Raw genomic sequence first — 19,983 nt, forward strand, 5'->3', positions numbered from 1 at the left:
AAAGTTGACTAATACATGGGCTAGACAGAAGAACAATGGTCTAGAAAACCACAAACATCCCAACAAGCAATTCCATTACTGTATATCATAGGTTAAATCCCTTATGATTATTTTTTTTAGCATTTATTTTTGAGACACAGAAAGAGACAAAGCATGAGTGGGGAGGGGCAGAGAGAGAATCTGAAGCAGGCTCCAGGTTCTGAGCTGTCAGCACAGAGCTGGATGCGCGGCTCAAACCCACGAACTGTGAGATCATGACCTGAGCCAAAGTTGGATGCTTAACCGACTGAGTCACCCAGGCGCCCCCAAATCCTTTATGATTATTAAGAAAGCCATAGGTCTATTACGTTTTACTGAGTCAACTAAACAGACAATCCTCTAAGAACTTATTTCTAATCTTTAGGTGCCATTAATCCATACTTTTTCCACTACAACAAGGGTATAAATAGCTCACTCTTACATGAAATCTTCTAAATTATATAAGAAAATGGATATAGCAAGAATAGGGATGTTTTTCCTTACAAATAAATTTATAACAGATTCTTTTAAATAGCAACATCACCTTATAATCATTGTTGTTTATTTAAAATTTACCATCTTCTATTTCTAAGAGAACAATGGACAAAATAAGATTCTCAGGATGTAATACACCATTCACTTAAAGGACACAAAGGTAGAGAAAGCTTCTGAGAATCTGGGATGGGACAGTTACCACACTTGGGCAGCAGATTTTGTATAAGTTGACTGACAGGTGAGGCAAATTAGGAAACGTGTTGTTTTCCGACAGGAATTTACAAATTCATCTGCCAAAAATTTTGCTCTCAAACTAAATTTAAGTGTACCCTGCATGAAGTATTTTATAAATAACAAGGAATAACCTAAAAGGTAATGACTATATTTGTATAAATGATGAAATATTATGATTTAAAATATGCATTGATTTACAAAATGTTGGCATTAACACAACTTAAGAACCTTTACTTTTTTATGGATAGCTATTTATTGCATAAAGTTGAGGTACTCTTGAAGACAAGGAATTTGATTTAAAGATGTGATGACAACATGAACAGTGATGTAAAACCTTAGAGATAAGTATACAGTACATCAATTCTCACATAAAACACACTAACTGATACTTACCACTATAAAATGCATAATCAGGTGTTTTTACGTAACTTAAATGGTTAAGATTCATTGAAAAAATGTTCCTTACTTGTTCATTAACTTTCTTCTCTTTCTCCAACTCCTTTTCCATGTCCTCCAATTCTCTATCTTTTTGTTCCAATTGCTTTTCAAGTTGGCGAATTTCATCACGTAAAAACCGAGTGTCACGACCACCTGCAGATTGCTGAGCCATCTTAAATTAAACCAAAACTATAAATCAATCTCATTATAATTGGAGAATCAACAACAAACTGACTTTAAATTTGTATTATAATCAGCACCAGATGTTTAAAATCATGTTAGCTTAAGAACCTGTTTTTAAAACTGTTTATTTAAGCTTTAGTTTGCAGACTGGCAAGCCCTTAAGCTTTTTCTGAGCCACCCACAGCTACAAATGGACTGTCAATCATTCAGGCTCTATTATAACCACTGAGCCACAGACCCCAGACTAAACTACACAGGCAGAGAACACAGGAAATGAGCTATGAAGGCTTCTCCTGAGCATCAGGACTCTGAAACCAGGCTACAACTCACCAGGGCCTCCACCCAGTCGCTGACCTCTGGTGCTCTTAACCTGCCCTTTCCCTCAGACTCTCTTTAGACCATTGCTGTCTAATAGGACTTTCTAGGATAATGGAAATGTTCTCTGCACAGTAGAGAACTACAGCCACTACCTACAGGTGGCTTTGAGCACTTGAAATGTGGCTACTGCAACTACAGAATTGAATTTTTAATTTTAATTGTAATGAATTTAAGTTTAAATAGCCACTTGCAAATAACCACAAGTGATTAGTGTTAATGTACTAGATTGGCCTAGACTAAGGTCATCTTTAAAATGTTGTGCCAGATTGGGCACCTGGCTGGCTTAGTTAGTAGGGCATTCAACTCTTGATCTCATGGTCATGAGTTCGAGCCTCACATTAGGGGTAGTTTACTTTAAAAAAAAAAAATCTTATGGCAAATTAAATCCATTTCACTTCATGTTCCTGTTATTTGGACTCATAGTCCAAAACATCCTTTTGTCATCTACCTGTCTCACATTCATCTCTTTACAATACATTTGTGTTAATCCTATATACTTTTCTCACTCTTTTCCTCCTTCAGAAAACCTTCCATTGTGCTCTCAAAAATCAAGATATATTAGTATTTTATACCCCCAGCCCTTTTACTGAAATCATACTCTCCATCTCCCTGCCTTAGGTCCAATTTGGTTCCTTTAATATACTATTTCCTTTGGAAGTCTTTTAATTGGGAGATGCTCATTCTTTCACATCCCATAGACCTTAGGGTCAAGACATGGTGTTGACTTACCTCAACCTGCAACTTCCAGGCTATCCTTCCTCCAACATTTTGTGAAAACTCCAGCTGCTCTGAATTCCACATGATATCCAGTTATCTATTCCCTACCTACTCAGGGTAGTAGCAAACTACTAACTTCCCAACTGTTCCCTCTCAAAATTCATTGAGAATTTTTGGCACATGGCTCCTAGTCTTCCACAAAAAGCCCCACTAAGCAGTTTCCACATCCATATACCTCTCATTCTGGTCTCCCTCTCACTCATTTTTTTTTTTTTTTTACATGCTTCTTGAATTCACTATAGCCTCCCACTTTCATGCCCACACCAGAACATTGTGCCAGCAGAAACATTCTCTCATGATTCCTAGTATACCTGCCCTCTGACCTCACAGGACCCTCTAATCCCTGGACTCCTCTCTAACCTCTCCCACCAATCAAATCTTGATTTCTTTACCCATCAGCTGAGATTTCATAATCACCACATCAACCATTTTCTTACTAGTATCTCCCACAGCCCTATCCTTCCATTCCACAGCAGGTACCTGGCTAAACACTAACAGAATGAATCCAACTTCAGAATTAATTTAGTAAGTATTAACTGAGAGTGGCTGATATTCTTCTAGGAGATGGATATACAGTAGGGGATAAAAAATAACTCCTCCCAGTTCACAGTTAATAAGTAAAAGAATCAGGATTTGAACTCAAATCATCTGACTCTATATCTCCTAATCTCCACTTCATTCTCCACTATTTTTGAAGCTTAATCTTCCTTAAAATTTGACCATATATCTTCCCCTCTTATTTTTAGCAATCCCTCCAATCTCTGGTACTAAACCTACAAACATAAAAGCTTCTATACACATCCATTCTTCCTATTAAAAAGAAGGTCTTTTCTCCCTTTTAAAGGCTAATTTTTGTAGCACATTCCTTCCCACATTCTCAGGAATTTCAATGTATTGGTTCCTTAACACTATTCATATTTTGGCTTTTAGCTTTCTCAAAAGCTGCTACTTCTGCCATATCCTTCTGTCACTATTCCTCAAATTCCCATATGCCTCCATGCCAGCTCAGTTACTAGTAATCTTCTGTATAACCCTCTAGTCTGTAAACGTCAGGCTATTTAATGTTTTTATTTTGTTCACAACTGAATGCTCAATTCTTAGAATTTAAGGTATGTAATAAATATATAAAATATATGTTGAACAATTAATTATGAACACAATACCACTCTTGTGATTTTCCAGACAATAGAAAATTGTAAAAGTATTAATTCAAAGTAATAAAATTAACAATTACACCCTAGGGAAATACAAAAGGACATACCTCCAGTTCATTTTCCAGTTTCATTACTTTAGTTTTTAATTGATTTTCTATTAAAAAAAAAGTTTCAATTGGTCAGATTTATCTCAAAACAAACTTTTACATAAATTTCAATAAAGTAATAAAATTATTTTTAAAGACTCCATCGTGATTGTAATAAGGTAACATAAGAGAAAGTAACTTCTATACCTCATCCATAAAACAGGAGTTCTAGACATGTCTTTCAAAGTAAGTTGGGAATACACACATTTTATAGAATATGTTAAACGGAGTCCCCTATTGGACACTATGATAAACTTCTTCCAGGGCATTACCGAATTTTGCTTGTTCTTCTCCAGCTTTTTCAACTTCCTCCAAAGCTAGTTCTACTTCTTGAGCTTTCATCTAAACATTTAAAAAGAAAAGTTATGTCAATATGCCTTTACAAAAGCACTGAAAACAAGGACTTTGTTTCATTTGCTTTCCTAGTATTTAATGCCTTCAGTACCTGGGACATGGAGATTTTCAGTAAATGTTTGTTGAATAGATGACTTTCTTAATTTAAGGATATGACAGCTTCAAAATATCTTTGATTCCTCTTTTTCTCCTCAATCTCATACGTGGTAATGTAACTTTTCTAATGTTCTAATTTTTCCGTAATGTTTTCTACTATCTTTTCCTATTCCAATTGTAATTATTCTAGTCCAGAATCTTATGTTTAACCTCCTTCACAACGTTCTGTCTAAACAGCTTCAATTCCCTTCATTCTGTCCTTTTAACATACCTAGTTTAGCCTTCCTGAGGAATACTTTTGAATCAATCGTGGCTCAAAAATCCTAACAGCTCCTCATAGGTGATAGCATAAAACACACTTAGACTACTGTAAACTATACCCAACATTTATTTTCTCTACAATTTACTATTAACTTTCTGCACCTGTCTCCTCAAATGTAAAGAATAAGCACATTTTCTAGTCCCAGTTTTTATTTAGGGTGATTTCTACCTGCAGTATACTCATTGGCCTTTGCCCTTTATGAGGCCTCTCACACCAAAATCTCTCCCCTTCCTAACAAATCCCTACAGAAGTCATTCATATTTTCCATTCTGACTTCAGAATTATGTTAACATAATTAACAAAGGACCTCCGTATGTTATTTTTAAACACCCCCATCCTGTTTCCCTTATACATTCTTCTAGGAACTTTAGAGCAGAAACTAGCAATGTTTTGCACACTAAAATCCTCAATCCACATTTGAAGCAATCTCATTTTCAGTGATCTTGGTACTTTCATAAAGATTAACTTATTTAAGAACAGTTCCTTAAACGTCCTCTAATAGTCAAAACCATTGTTAAAACCCACAGCATACAAACCTTCATTAGTGATTGAGTAATTCTGAAAAGGTGTATCACATTTTCTTGACTTGCATGTTTTAGCTCACTTATTTCCACCTAAGTAAAGAGAAAGCAACTATTTTATATTTTATAACCCTTAGGCAAAATATGAGAACTCTTCCATTTGTGACATTCATTGATTTCGTGGACAACTTAATCATAGTTGTGCGTGTATGTACACAAACAACTATGTATTGTTTATCAGTTAAGCACCTTGGATAAGGAAACCAGTAAATTATCTGCCAATTCTTCTTGACGAGGCAGGTCATCTGGGTCAACTTTTATTATTTCTTTCCAGTTTATATTAGGTGGCATCGTGAAATCTTTCACTGCGCTTTACCTTCTGTAACAAAACAGGTGGGTATTAGCATTTTCAATGTAAACAACATTACTGTTTATAACTCATTACTCATTATAACTCTAAGATGTTAGCAAAGAGCAATGGCTCCTTAATTGTATGACAGATATACATATGTACAGATACATATAGCCTTGATCAAAATTACAGCTGGCACAAACCAGCAGATGCTGCACCAGCTGAATAAACAACAAGCTCTCTTCCTAAGACTCATCTAGATCAGAACTAAGGTTCTGCGTCTCCTCTTCTACGCCCCCCCTTACCACTAGAGGCGCTCGAATATCTAATGGTGCCAAGCGCGGGGCTGCCTGGAAGGCTGAAAATGAATCCTGATTCGGAGAAGCAGGAATTGGGGGTAAAAAGGGTGCGGAAACGGCTGAAATGGGCGCAGGTAGGCCGAGGAAACCAGGGCCGAAGCTAGAAGACAAATGGGTTGCCAAGCAAAGACTAGGGAGCAGGGAAGCTAGGCTGTTACATACGGGCCCTGAGGCTTAAAGAACCTGCTTGGAAACAAACTGGCTGCTCCGTCTCACCAAAATCCACCCACCTAACCAAGGATGGCAACCAGCAGCGTCCCCTCATCTGTCGCCCGGACCAAGCTTGGTCCCGCCGCTACGCCCGACCGCTCCACAGCGCGCTTCCACCCGGTCTCTGGATCCCGCCAACTGGTCCAGTGCAATCAAGAGCGGCAGCGGCTGCTAGGCGACACCATTCCCCACCCAGCTAAAGACGGAACAAGGCCCCGGATGCGAGGGGAGCCTACATTTCACGACCTTGGGTGATGCTTTGCGTTTAGATTCTCCTGCAAGGTCCCTTGTACTCTCTGTTAAAGACTGGGAGAAGGTGAGGGATGAGGACTCCAAATCCCAGAGTGCAGTTCTGCATGCAAAGTTTATGCATGCTGGGAAATGAAGTTTCTGAGATGTGGAGGTAGGCCGTTCCCGGCGTGCAATGCGGGAGGCTGCGACGGTGGTGGGGTGGTGGGGGAACGACCCGGAGGCGGGAGGCGCAGTGGCTGAGGCGCGTGTGCGCCGGTGACCAGAATTAGATAGACCATGACTGTGCCTTCGGTGGCGTCACTCGCTGGGCCGCTTTTCCTGAGATTTCCCTAAGCCATCCCCTGGTGGAACTGCTCCCAGGTGAGGTCGGGCTACGGGTCAGCGGCGGGGGAGGAGTTGAGGGGAGCGGTCCCGGCTTAACGAAGCTCGTGCTTTGGGGCGGAGGGACTCGGTCCAGGTCTGAAGAGGTGGGAAGCACCCTTCTCCTTAGGGGTTTGCAAACGTTCCCCGGGTGGTACCCTCTGTAAGAAAAAAAAGTTTTAGTTTTCTTTGCTCTCAGAATCCATTCAGTACAGTGGAGTGGGGGCCGCGCCGCCAAGATCGTGATTTCGGGGTGAGTAAAGAATCGAGAAAAGGACACATTCTTTTCTGTCCGCCTTACCTGTAGCACCGTAGCCTTCGTGGATCGGAGGATCTGAAGGTTGAGGTACTGGCATAGAGTGGAGGCTCCAGAGAGGGGAGTTTAGAATTTGTCCAGGCTACTGCTGGGGTGGAGAGAGAAGGGCCTCAGTGCTCACCAACCCGGAAACTGTCACTTGCTTGGTTACCGAAGATGCCCTTATGTGAAAGTGTTCTCAGGTGTTTACAGTTCTTTTGCACAAAGTTTCCCCATCCTGCTGCGCTCAGCCATTCTGAAATATAATATACTAGTAGGTAACTTTCTCAAAAAGCCTTAAACTTGAAATGACATTTTCAACTGTTTGGACCATTGCCTCTTACAATTATCTTCTTTTTAGGACTTTTTCTTAATTGTAATTGATATATTTTCCTTCTGAAAATATACAGATTTTTTTCCAAACCACGTGTTTGGGTAAAACAAATAGCTCAGTAAAAAATAAAAACATACCGATTTCGTAAGATACAAATCTGATGAATGTCTTTAAAATGTAGGAATGATGATTTTGTTGTATCCTTTACTGAGATTATATGCCACATACTATTCATTATCTTTTTCACATGCTTACATTACATCCCCAGAACCTGCGTACCTTGTAACTCTAAGTTTTACCTTTTGACTAGTCTGTTCTTTGTTTCAATGAGTTCGTTTTTGTTTTTTGGTTGTTTCGGTTTGGTTTTTTTTTTTTTTTTCTTTTTTTTTTTTTTAGATTGGACATGTTAGCTCATATGGTATTTGTCTTTTTCCGTCTGACTTATTTCACTTAGCATAATGCTCCCAGGGTCCATCCATGTTGTCCCAAATTGCAAGATTTCATTCTTTTCGTGGCTGAATAATGTTCCATTGTATGTATATACCACATTTTCTTGATTCATCTGCCAGTGGTCACTTAAGGTATTTCCATGTCTTGGCTATTGTAAATAATTCTGCAATGGATATGGGGGGTATCTGCAATGGATATCTCATCCAGAGAGTGGTTTCATTTGCTTCGGATGTATATTCAGAAGTGTAATTGCTTGATAATATGGTAGTTCTGTTTTAAATCTTGAGTGACCTCCTGGCTGTTTTCCGTAGAGGCTGCACTAGTTTACATTCCCAGCAGCAGTGTGCGAGGGTTCTCTCTTCCCCACATCCTTGACCACAGTTGTTATCTTTTGTCTTTATGATGACAGTAAACTGACAGGTGTGCGGTGGTGTCTCAGGGTTTTGATTTGCATTTCCCTGCTGTAGTGATACTGAGCACCTTTTCATGTACCTGTTGACCATTTGTAAGTCTTTGGAAGAAGTTCTTTTGTTTTTTTGTTTGTTTAAATGTTTATTTTTGATAGAAAGAATGGGAGAGGGGCAAAGAGAAGAAGACAGAGAATCCCAAGCAGGCTCTGCCCTGACCAAAAAAAAAAAAAAAAAAAAAAAAAGGAACTCTGGGCTCAAACTCACGAACCTGTGAGGTCAAGACCTGGGCCGAAATCAAGAGTTGGACTCTTAACTGACTGAGCCACCCAGGTGCCTATGCCTGTTTTTAAATCAGATTCTTTTGGTTTTTTTGCTGTTGAGCTGTTTAAGTTCCTTACATATTTCAGATACTAATCCTTTATCAGATGTATGATTTGCAGGTATTTTCTCCCATTCCATAAGTTGCCTTTTCATTTTGTTAATAGTTTGGTGTGCGGAAGCTTTTTAGTTTAATGTAGTCCCATTTGTTTATTTTTCCTTTTTGCTTTTGGTTTCAAATCCAAAAAAAAAAAAATCATTGTCAAGGTCAGTGTCGAGGAGCTTACCTTTATGTTTACTTCTAGGAGTTTTATGGTTTCGGGTCTTACATTCAAGTCTTTAATCCATTTTGTATTGATTTTTGTGAGTACTGTAAGATTATGCACTTTAATTCTTTCACATGTGGCTCTCCAGTTTTCCCAACACCAGTTATTAGACTCTACTTTCTTCGTTATGTATTTTTGGTCCTTTGTTCATTTCTGGGCTGTCTTGTTCCATTAATCTGTATATTTTATGCAAATGCCATAACTATACAAATGCCAATACTATAACTTTGTCACACTATCTCACTTACTCTTCGTCACAGTCCAGTGGAGTAGGTGCCTATATTGTCCTCATTTTCCAACTAAGTTAAAAAACTTAAGCTTGGAGAAGTTAAGTACTGTGTTTAAATAGTGTGATATTGGGCATGGATCTTTCTGGCTGGAGGACATTCTCTTGACTGCCATACTACCTCCTCAGGCATGCTGGAACCAGTATCTGTGGAGTGCTTCTTCTTCAGTCTTGCTGTCTGAAGTAAATATCACATTCTAATGATGTAACTTTGTTTACTCAAGAATTTGAATTACGTTTTTCATGTTCAGTTTTTAATTCATAATTTAGCAAGGAAGGGAAGAGATGAGATCTAATCATGTGCTTAAAACTGCATATTTATTTTCGTGGAATCTGATTTTTCTGTAGCACCTTGTTTTTTTTTCTTGTTTCTCATTCATTATCACTATTCTGTATATTCATTTACTAGTTTCGTTTGTCTGTTTTCATCTTTACTACCCTTAGTTCCCCTCATCCTCTTGTTCACATTTATATTGCCAGCATCTCAAGGTACCTGGTCTAATGGTAAATTTTATTTTCACTTTTCAGAAGTGAAAATAAATTCAGAGAAGCTAAGTAATTTCCTAATAGTTAATGAATCTAAGACTGTTACCCAGATCTCAATTACAGTCCTGACAAAATGCAAAATCTTACTTAAATTTCATTTTTTTTTTTTTACTCTAACAATATTTTTGAGCTTGTACACTGTCCTAGCATTGACTTATAACCTCCTTAGGAGCTTTCCAGGTGTAATCCGAAACTGGCTTCTGAACATGGAGGGCAGAGAGACAAAGGGGAAGGCCATTCCAGGTTGGTAGGTGGCAGCTTCACTAAGTAAAGGGTACTTACCTACGAGGCTTGTCTTGCATAGTGGAAAGACTAATGAACCCCTGCACCCACCCAATCTGAAAAGCTTATATAGAGAGGCCTTAACTGGGTTCAGTCAAGTATATTGTGCAGGTGTTCTCAACACCATATCATTATCTCAAGGCTATGTCCTTGCAGTAGCCTTTGGGATAGCAAAGCTTGCATGAAAAGCAAACAACCCACATTCCAACTGGAGGGGACAGATCACTTGGGCCCAATTTATAGATCAGCTGGCAGTCACATTTGCTTTTTGTTTTTGTTTAAGTTTATTTTGGCGTGCAGGTGGGGAAAAGGCAGAGGGGGAGAAAAAGAGAATCCTGAGCTGACTCTGTGCTGTCAGCACAGAGCCCTATGCGGGGCTCAATCCCACAAACGTGACCTGAGCCAAAATCAAAAATCGGAGGTTTAACCAACTGGCCCACTCAGGCCCCCCTGTCAGTCACATCTTTTCAATGACTTTCCCCAACAGCTAGACAAGGGCGATACAACAGGAAACAAGTTTGCTATGGTCTAGGTCTTTATGCATTATAGTATGTACGTAGCTGTGAATCAAATTTAACTCAAGTTCTACTTCAGTCACTCTAATTTTGAGGAAAATCACTAAAACTGTTATTTTTTTTTTTTTATCATATTTTCTGCATCAGTCAGTTTTTACCAAGAGAAGAGTGATACCAAGAGATGTGATAATTTTATAAATGTCCTTGCTACAGGAACACTTGCCTGGACCTGCCTTCTGTCTTCTCTCTGGTTTTATGAGCAGTTTTATTTAATCAAAATCATTTCACAAAAAAGACTTTCCCTTTTGTAATTGCTACCTCTGTTCCCTCTATCAGTCAACTTATTTTGTTCAGATGTTACTTCCATTCCCTTTTTTGCTGCTTTATCAAGAAAATGAATGGTAGGTTATTTTCCAGCATCTATAATAAAGCATAACCATGAGAACTTTAGTATCCACTGTGTATAAAATATTTCATTTTGTCTGTTCTAGTAGAGAAGACTCAGTGTGCAGCAAGCTGACACTTGTCTCTTGACATGAGACTGGAAAGATTAGGAAGAGTCAGAGTAAATACTTCATAAACTTTGCAGGCCAAAGTTTTATACACTTTAAAATAGTCATAAAATATAGATTATTCTTATTGAAGAAGATCATGAAATTATTGAACTGAGAGAACTCTGCTTTCCAGGTTAGTCACAAATTCATATAAAATTTTCCTGTAGGTTTATTTTTTCCACAGTTGTACTACTGGATTTTTAGCAAAAGGGGTACATGGTAACAAACACCTATGAGAATCTCATCTTTGATATAATGGTCAAGTAAGCATTTTTGCTTTCCTTTCTTTATGTTTAACAAGCATGTAAGGTACTATCATCTCTAGGTAAAGAAAGAGAAGCATTGAACCCCCTCTCCATGTCACAAGGCTTCTCATTTGCAGTGAGCTTGAGCTTTGAGCAGAAGACAATCCCTAAAGTTAAATCAAGTTGAGGGTTTTGATTATTATGTTGGCGTCAATTACTGAATGGAACTGTTTGCAACTTAATGTGATTGTATAACTCTTAATTACCTAACTATATTTAGAAATCCTGGGAACTGTCCAAGTTTTTTAAAGTAACATTTTATAACCTTATGTTTTGTAAACCTTTAAATTCAACCTAAAAGTCTTATTATGTTTGTAAACTTACACGCCCCCCCACCCCCTTTTTTATATAACTCAAATTGAAAGGACTAAATGCATAAGCTACATTTAAAACTTGGTTAAATTGCCTTAATTTAAAATTGCATTTATAATTTTAATATATTTTTATTATTTTTTTAATGTTTATTTTTGAGAGAGAGCATGAGCATGGGAGGGGCAGAGAGAGAGGGGGAGACAGAATTTGAAGCAGGCTCTGTGCTGAGAGCAGAGAGCCGGATAGGAGGCTCAAACTCAGGAACCCGTGAGATCATGACCTGAGCCAAAGTCGGATGCTTAACCAACTGAGCCTAATTTTTATTCAAGGACTCAAGACACCTGACTTAAAAAGCAAAATTTTCTCAATACTTAAAACAATTTGTATACACCTAATAAATTAAACTTAAAACTATAGCAACTCCCAAGTCTTTACAAAAATTCCAATATATTTGCAAACTTGGCTAAATTAGTATACTTTTCAGCTAAAAAGCCTAAATCCACAAACTGCATGGCCAATAATTTAATATTATGTATATTTTACATATCATTGTGTCATATAAAATTGCATTTTTTTTTAAATTTTTTTTTCAACGTTTTTTTATTTATTTTTGGGACAGAGGGAGACAGAGCATGAACGGGGGAGGGGCAGAGAGAGAGGGAGACACAGAATCGGAAACAGGCTCCAGGCTCCGAGCCATCAGCCCAGAGCCTGACGCGGGGCTCGAACTCACGGACCGCGAGATCGTGACCTGGCTGAACTTGGACGCTTAACCGACTGCGCCACCCAGGCGCCCTAAAATTGCATTTTAAATTATTTTTGAAGCTAATATATCAAGAGTCTACAGTGTATAAGATTATTCTGAACATTATAAGTACTCTAATAATCAAATACATGTTAATTCCCAAATATAACTGTGAAGTAGTAAAACCACGGGTTTAATTTACTCCTATTTCCTCTATTTATTTTAATTTTTCCTGTGGTGAGAATGTTTAGCCAAATAGTTTAACAGAAGTTTGGGGTAAGAACTCCAAGTGTCACCAGGTCAGGGACCTGACATTATTTATGGGAGAGAGGTTTCTGACCGATACACAAGACCTGATTTTCATCTATCCCATGGTGGATGTTCTGAGTTGTTTTGTTTTCCTAAATTTCAATTACACACACACACACTGTAAGAGTAACATGGTTCTCACCCATTAGGTGCTCTGTTTATATCTTCTTGGGAGTGTTGTTCAAGAACCTTCTGACCTATTCTAGTATGAAGTGGTTAGTTGACTTGCTTGCATGGTTGTCATTCTGGGTATTTCTTTTTTTGCTTTGTTTTGTTTAGTTTTTGTTTTCTTCTGGGTATTTCTTTTGTTGCTATCTTGCATTGGATCCCCTGTCTCCTGATTTCCCTCTCTCTGTTTCTTAGTATACTCCCTAATTTTACTGGTATACATCTTCTATTAGTTTCCTGAAAAGAGGAGACAGAGGTAATGTTTTTAAGACCTTGAATGTCTTAAAATATTTTTATTCTAGTTTCTTAGTTGGGTAATTTGTGTTTATTAACATAGAATTTTAGGTTGGAAATTATTATCCCTCAGAAACTTGAAGCATTACTCCCTTTTTCTTCTGCATCTAGCTTCCAGTATTAGTGAAAGAAAAAAAAAAAGATTTGTTTGGATTCATAATCTTTGGTATGGAAACTGTTTTCTTTGTGGAAGCTTTTAGAGTCCTTTTTGTTTGTTTCCAGAGTTGTAATATTTTATAAGATTCTATACCAGTTTGTAAAAAAAGAGCTGGAGTGTCTCAAAATGTATATAGACAGACTTCTGGTTAACCCTCATTTTCAGTTCTCTGCCTTCTGACTTGTGTCTTCTGTGTCAGACACCTTGTATTTCACCTATTTCAGAGAGGAAGTCTCTGATCTTCTCCCCTGCTATAGAAGAGGTCACTTGCCTGTACCCAATGGGAAAGGGGTCTAAATTCTAACAAATCCATATGTTCCAACCTATTTCTTGAGATCTTGTCACCAGTTTTGAGATTGATGCTGGCAGGGATGCAAAAAACTTTTTAAGTTTTCCACCTTAAGCTTTAGATTCACTTTCCTGAGCTCTGTTAGGTCACTTGATAAATTTTGTTTTTCCAGCTTCCAAAACTTGGTATGATTGCCTCTCCAGTGGTGTTTATCCTTGGGAATTTATACCGCCCTTTCTTTTCTCTTTAAAAAAATTTTTTTTTCAACGTTTATTTATTTTTGGGACAGAGAGAGACAGAGCATGAACGGGGGAGGGGCAGAGAGAGAGGGAGGCACAGAATCGGAAACAGACTCCAGGCTCTGAGCCATCAGCCCAGAGCCTGACTCGGGGCTCGAACTCTCGGACCGCGAGATCGTGACCTGGCTGAAGTCGGATGCTTAACCGACTGCGCCACCCAGGCGCCCCTCTTTTCTCTTTTAATACTTTGTCATTTTAGTGTGTAGTTGAGAATGAGTGAGGCAAATAATGCCTGGTCAGTCTCCAATCTTTAAACAAGTGCTATCAGCTTTTTCTATGATAATAAGGTATAAGGTCTTACTCTTTAGAGATGATAAATCACTTGTGGACTCAAGATAAACCCTTAGATAATTTTTCTTTTAGTTAAAACTATCCTTCAAAAGGTACAGCTAATTTCCTTTGGTGATTGGTAGCATTGGATTTTGCATTTCTTTAAGTGTAATATATTCTAAGGTTTTCCTATCCAATTCTAAAGGCACTTTAATAGGCTTGTGTGTGTATCTTTATATAAACTTACGTCTGATTTTAAATCTCTGCCCTCCCTACTGTATTCTTCCTCTCTACATCTAGGCCAGATGTATATCAGGCCTTAGATCTTTTGGCTCTGTGAGTGATGTATTGTTTCTTCTTGCTGCTATAACAAATTATCACAATCATGCTGGCTTAAAGTAACAAAAATTCTATTTATTTATTTTTTTACTGTTTATTTATTCTTGAGAAGAGAGAGCATGAGCAGGGGAGCGTCAGTGGGAGACACTGAATCCCAAGCAGGCTGCAAGCAGTCAGCACGGAGTACGATGCAGGGCTCAAACTCATAAACCGGGAGATTATGACCTAAGCTGAAGTCAGACGCATAATGGACTGAGCCACACAGGCGCCCCAACAAATTTATTTTATAACTATGGACATGCAAAATGGGTTTCACTAGACTAAAATTGAAATGTCAATAGGGCTGTGGTCCCTTTAGAATCTAATGAAGAAAGTGGTTTTTTTGCCTTTCCACCTTCTAGAGGCTGCCATCATTCCTTGCCTTATGGCCCTAGCCTGCTGTCACATCACTCTCATCTCTGCTTTTCTGACTCTTCTGCCTGCCTTTTGTAAGGTTTCATGTCATTGAATTGGCCCACCAGATAATTAAGGATATAATCTCTTCATCTCAAAACCCTCCATGTAATCACAACTTGTAAAGTCTCTTTTGCCATGTAAGGTAACATATTCACAGGATCAGGGGATTTGGATGTGCACAGTTTGGGAGAGGGGCATAGTTCTATCTTCCACAAGTGATGAGCCTAAAATGATACAAATGATACTACTCAAGCTAAAAAAGTATATCATCAGCTTGTTTTTCAAGAGTACCCTTATTTTAATTATAGGGCTGATTCTTCAGTATCATCCAGTTATTATAGTGCCTTTTACTCTAAACCATTTTCTCACTGAATCCTTTATTTAAAAAAAAAAAAATTATTTTGAGAGAGCACCAATGAGAAGGGGCAGAGGGGTGAGAGGGGGTGGGAGAGAATTGCAAGCAAGCTCTGTGCTGTCAGTGCAGAGCCAAACACGGGGCTCCATCCTTTGCATCCCTGAGATACGTGACTTGAGCTGAAATCAAGAGCTGGATGCTTAACCCACTGAGCCACCCAGGTACCCCTCACTGAATCCTCTCTAAAACAATGACTTAATTATGAATTTTCATGTGTGAAGCCCATTCCCTATATTAAAACCATTTGTGGTAAAAAGAAAAAGAAACACTATTTAGAACTGGGTTTTAAGCTTATATGGGCCAGATAACATAAATCAATCAAACAAGTCAGGGTTAAAGACGAGACGATACTTAAATGGCTAGTATACAGCTAGCTTAGGCTTAGAATTCCTATAGAGACATTTAAGACAGATATGTTTAAAAGGTTTTAACCAAACCAAGGCTGTGGGCTGCAAGTTTGGACACCTGATTTAGGTAATAGTTGATCTTCTAGTATATTAAGTACTAAAATAGAAGTTTCAAGATACATTTCAGAAAATCCATGTTCAATGTTTTTTCAAATATTTGTTTTCCCACAAAAATTTACTGTCCTTCCCACTAAGATTTATTTACTACTCCTTGAGTACACCATACTAGTTTTTTTTTAAGTTTTTTGTATGTATATCTGTTTCCCTGAGTAATCTGACCTGTGACGACTTATAAGGAATTCACTATCTAGTTAGCTAGAGATATAAATCCAGAGATTAAGTGGTGTGATTGTAGTAGAGGTATGAAATTCATGAAGCAGCAATTAATTTTAAGTTAGAAATTTGAAGAGAGTGGGCAGCTAATGCTTTTTAGAGGTGGATGATATTTGAGCTGAGCTTTGAAATACTCTCAAGGAGAATTAGCATTCGCTATTTTACTTACCCTTCTACTAAAATTTTACTTATTTGAAAAAAATGATGCTTATTTTATTTTCATGATTTTTCCCTCCTAGATTTTATCCACAAGTGCTTGTGGAAAAGATGGCTGATATTAACCTCAAAGAAGTAACCTTAATAGTAGGTGTGGTTACTGCCTGCTATTGGAACAGCCTCTTTTGTGGTTTTGTTTTTGATGATGTTTCAGCAATACTGGATAATAAAGACCTGCATCCATCTACACCTTTAAAAACTTTATTTCAGAATGACTTCTGGGGAACCCCTATGTCTGAGGTAAGTAGTTATTTATTGCTTATATGTATCTCAGATTTTAAATAATTCTAGTAGTTTATTACTCATAATTCTTTATCAACATTGACATCATAGCATTTATGAATTTGTTTCCCAAAAATTTGTATGTTAGATAGGAAGTTGAAGATGTGGTTATCGTCTTTAAAGCAGTACATGGTTCTTTCCTTAGTTGTATACCTTGGTTTAATCTTTTTAAAAATAATATATGTGTGTGAAAACCAAACATTAGTATATGAGTAAGTGTAAACAAATCTATTTCTTGCTAATTTTCTCTTTTTCCATGATTCAGGCCAAAGAAATGACCACTTTGGATATATTTAACCATCTGAAAATATGTGACTTCAGTATAAATAGATTAGACTTTTTTTTTGAGAGTGATAGTGCATGTGAGCACTCACGTGATCATGAGTTTAGGAAGGGCAGAGAGAGAGAATCCCAAGCAGGCTTTAAATATGGAAGTTTCTCGGGGGCGCCTGGGTGGCTCAGTCGGTTAAGCGTCCGACTTCAGCTCGGGTCATGATCTCATGGCTCGTGAGTTCGAGCCCCGCATCGGGCTCTGTGCTGACAGCTCAGAGCCTGGAGCCTGTTTCAGATTCTGTGTCTCCCTCTCTCTGACCCTCCCCCGTTTATGCTCTGTCTCTCTCTCTCTCAAAAATAAATAAACGTTAAAAAAAATTAAAAAAAAAAAAATAAATATGGAAGTTTCTCAAGGGTGGGGGTGAAGTCTGTCATTCCTTTAGTCACAGCACATAAGTATTTTTTCTTGTTAAAAAGCAGACTTTATTTTCTTAAACCTTCCTGTTCTCACCTAATTCTAGCCTTTAGAAAAAATACATATTTGATAATGAGGAAAAAATATGGTTCTATAATAAGATACATTATTTTCTAGTCAGTTTATTTCCTTCTACCCCTACCTTTTATCCCCAGAGACCCTTAGAACCCATTCCTACAACTTAAGCTAGTATCTGTTGTGATTTTAATCATGGCATTGAGATTTTAAACTGAAAGGTTAGCTGGCTAGATTAAAGGTCTCATGAAAGTTATACCTTCGTGTCAATATGATTTCCTCAGCTTTACAAATACAATATTTGATTTTGTTCAAAGCACCTATAAGTGGGCACACTAAGAAAATACTCATAATAATAGACTCAGACAAAATGAATGAACAAATTAGAATAACAATATATGGTGGAGATTGTTGCTTCCTCCTGTTTTCAGATGGGCATCTTTTCCTGTTGGGAAACATGCCACTAGGGAAAAATTGTTCTGAATAGTATTTAGGTATTATATGTTTTCTTGACAAGCCTGGAATTAGCACAAAGATCTAATGGTTGATGTCCATAAGTACTGATAGGCTAGAAGCCTGTTTGCAGATCACCAAACCTTTATAAGGATTTTTGTGCCAGTATAGAGCTTAAAGACACATTTTGGGCTTAGAACATTCTCCTGAACTGTATGAATACTGGCACATTAGGGATCTTTAGACTCCTTTTGGCTTCTCAGTGTTTAGATCATCTCTTTTATAAACCCATTCTTTAGATAGTAATACTCTGTTTTTGAATGGTTCGGTGTATTATAAATCTGGCTGCGTATTACAGTTGCCTGGGGCACTTAAAATGTTACCAAGGCTCTACTCAAACTTTTTAGTTACAGTTAGCTCAGAATGGGATGTAACCATCAATATTTTTGTCCTGTTCTTTTTGTGTGTGTTCGCTTTTTTATTGTAGGATTTAGGGGGGGTAGAGGATTGGGTGTTTCTTAAGTTATCCAAGTGATTCTCTGGTGCAGCCATGGTTGAGAACCACTGAGCTGTAATGAGCCACTCTCTTCTGGCATTTGGCCTACAATATATCTATCTTAAGGTAACGTTTGCAAATAATTCCATTGCACTAGATATTGCCCCCGCTATATGGAGATTCACATTAGCAGGGAACTGTCAGCCAATTCACTCATTATATTCATGCCTATGTTTCTATTGCCACCTAATAATATGAGTAATTAAATTTTCTTTTAATACACCTGAATTTAATGATCTATATTATTTTGTAATATAACTATTTTACTGTACTTTCACAGAGTAAACCTGTTATCTGTTATGCTAATGATTATTTGTCATAGCAGAGTCTCAGATTACTAATGAATTGTGTAAATACAGAAAATGCTGGTTTGTGAGCATAATTTGTTCCGGAAACATGCTTGTAATCCAAAGCACTTACATGTCAAAGCAAATTTCCCCATAAGAAATAATGGAAACTCAGATGATTTGTTCCAGAACCCAAAAATATTCATCTAAAAATGATCACAATACTGTAAAGTCATAGACTCTGGGCCTAGAGTTCTTTCTTGTCTAGCAAGAAAGCGGGATGCAGGATTAAAATGCGAAAGATGGCTAATGTCCAGGAGAAGACAAGAGCCCCTGATTAAGGGTCCTTGCTCCTTTCTTATTAGGATCAGAAGGCTTACAAACATGGTGATGAACGTGCAGAAAGAGACAATGAAACTGTAAACATTAACTCATGGACTCATGGGAAAGGGGATTTGAAGATATGCGGGGTTAGGGGTTTGGGTTAATACAAAACAAAAAATCCTGGTGCCCAGAGGAAGGTTGTTTACAGCAGACCGCAGGCACCACCTGTTTACCTAAACTTGTCTGGGGACAAGAAAGGTGGAACATGTAACCTCAGAGTCAACTAGGAACCTTTCTTTTGTTAACTAGCTCTGCTCTGGGCAGCTTTGCCCTGTAGTGGTCTATAGCCCTATTTACCTGTTTACCTAATTTGGTCCTTCTGCAAAAGCAGTTTTCTGCTATAATAGTAAGTTGGGGAGTTGGGGGGGGTTGGGGGGGGGCGGGTGGTATCTTCCCTGAATACCTAATCTTATTTACCTCATATACTTTTGTATTGGGGCATTGGCCCACCCTCTCTATACTTATTTACCTAATCTTGTTTACCCAAATTTGGGTGTGAGTATCCTATGGCTTTTTAATTCTTTATGTCTTGTTAACCCATCAGTGCAGGCTCAGGGAATTCCTAAGCTTATTCCATTACCACACTGCAATATAATATAAAATTAAGAAAATACAAAATATAAAGAAAAATTAATCTGCACTTACCTTTGAAAACTTTAGTGGCTGGTGTGAGGGAGACAAGAGAGAAGAGGGTTATTGTGTAGGACAACTTTCACCATCACTAACGGAATCACTGCTATCTATAGACTCCATGGAATCTTTCTCTTTTTATGCAACTTAAACAAAGAACCTATCCACTGGCACTTGCTTTTGCCTCCTTTTGAGGATTTCGTGGAAATGTGACATTGCATTGCCATTAAATAGATTCATCACTCACACTGCCACAGCCTTATTTGGGTGGTGCATTTCTATAAAATTTTGCACCGTTTCCACATTTTACCCATCTCCCTAATCTCATTTGAAGTGAGGGATTCCTCTA

The 19,983-nt window shown here is 37.9% G+C and overlaps 2 protein-coding genes across 8 annotated transcripts in view; one reads left to right on the forward strand and one right to left on the reverse strand.

Moving 5' to 3' along the window:
- CEP290 (centrosomal protein 290) overlaps positions 1-6,451 on the reverse strand; it is a 91,415-nt gene extending 84,964 nt beyond the window's left edge. For all 6 annotated transcript variants that reach the window (XR_006294434.1, XR_006294433.1, XM_043561961.1 and 3 more), the window contains exons 1-6: positions 6,058-6,451; positions 5,366-5,495; positions 5,132-5,209; positions 4,096-4,165; positions 3,785-3,831; positions 1,214-1,357 (exon numbers count right to left, since the gene is read on the reverse strand). Coding sequence is in view for 4 of the 6 variants with exons in the window: in XM_043561961.1 (XP_043417896.1) it covers positions 1,214-1,357; positions 3,785-3,831; positions 4,096-4,165; positions 5,132-5,209; positions 5,366-5,467 (441 nt within the window). In the remaining 2 variants the exon portion in view is untranslated. The remainder of the gene's footprint in view (positions 1-1,213; positions 1,358-3,784; positions 3,832-4,095; positions 4,166-5,131; positions 5,210-5,365; positions 5,496-6,057) is intronic.
- Positions 6,452-6,473: 22 nt separating this feature from the next.
- The window catches only part of TMTC3 (transmembrane O-mannosyltransferase targeting cadherins 3), a 60,997-nt gene continuing 47,487 nt past the window's right edge, over positions 6,474-19,983 (forward strand). The window contains exons 1-2 of one of the 2 annotated variants that reach the window (XM_043561965.1): positions 6,474-6,649; positions 16,303-16,519. In XM_043561965.1, the coding sequence (XP_043417900.1) occupies positions 16,331-16,519 (189 nt within the window). In that variant the 5' untranslated portion in view covers positions 6,474-6,649; positions 16,303-16,330. The remainder of the gene's footprint in view (positions 6,650-16,302; positions 16,520-19,983) is intronic. The other variant, XR_006294435.1, reaches the window with a different exon arrangement.

This window comes from Prionailurus bengalensis, chromosome B4, assembly GCF_016509475.1.
Source record: "Prionailurus bengalensis isolate Pbe53 chromosome B4, Fcat_Pben_1.1_paternal_pri, whole genome shotgun sequence".
Taxonomy (NCBI): Eukaryota; Metazoa; Chordata; class Mammalia; order Carnivora; family Felidae; genus Prionailurus; species Prionailurus bengalensis.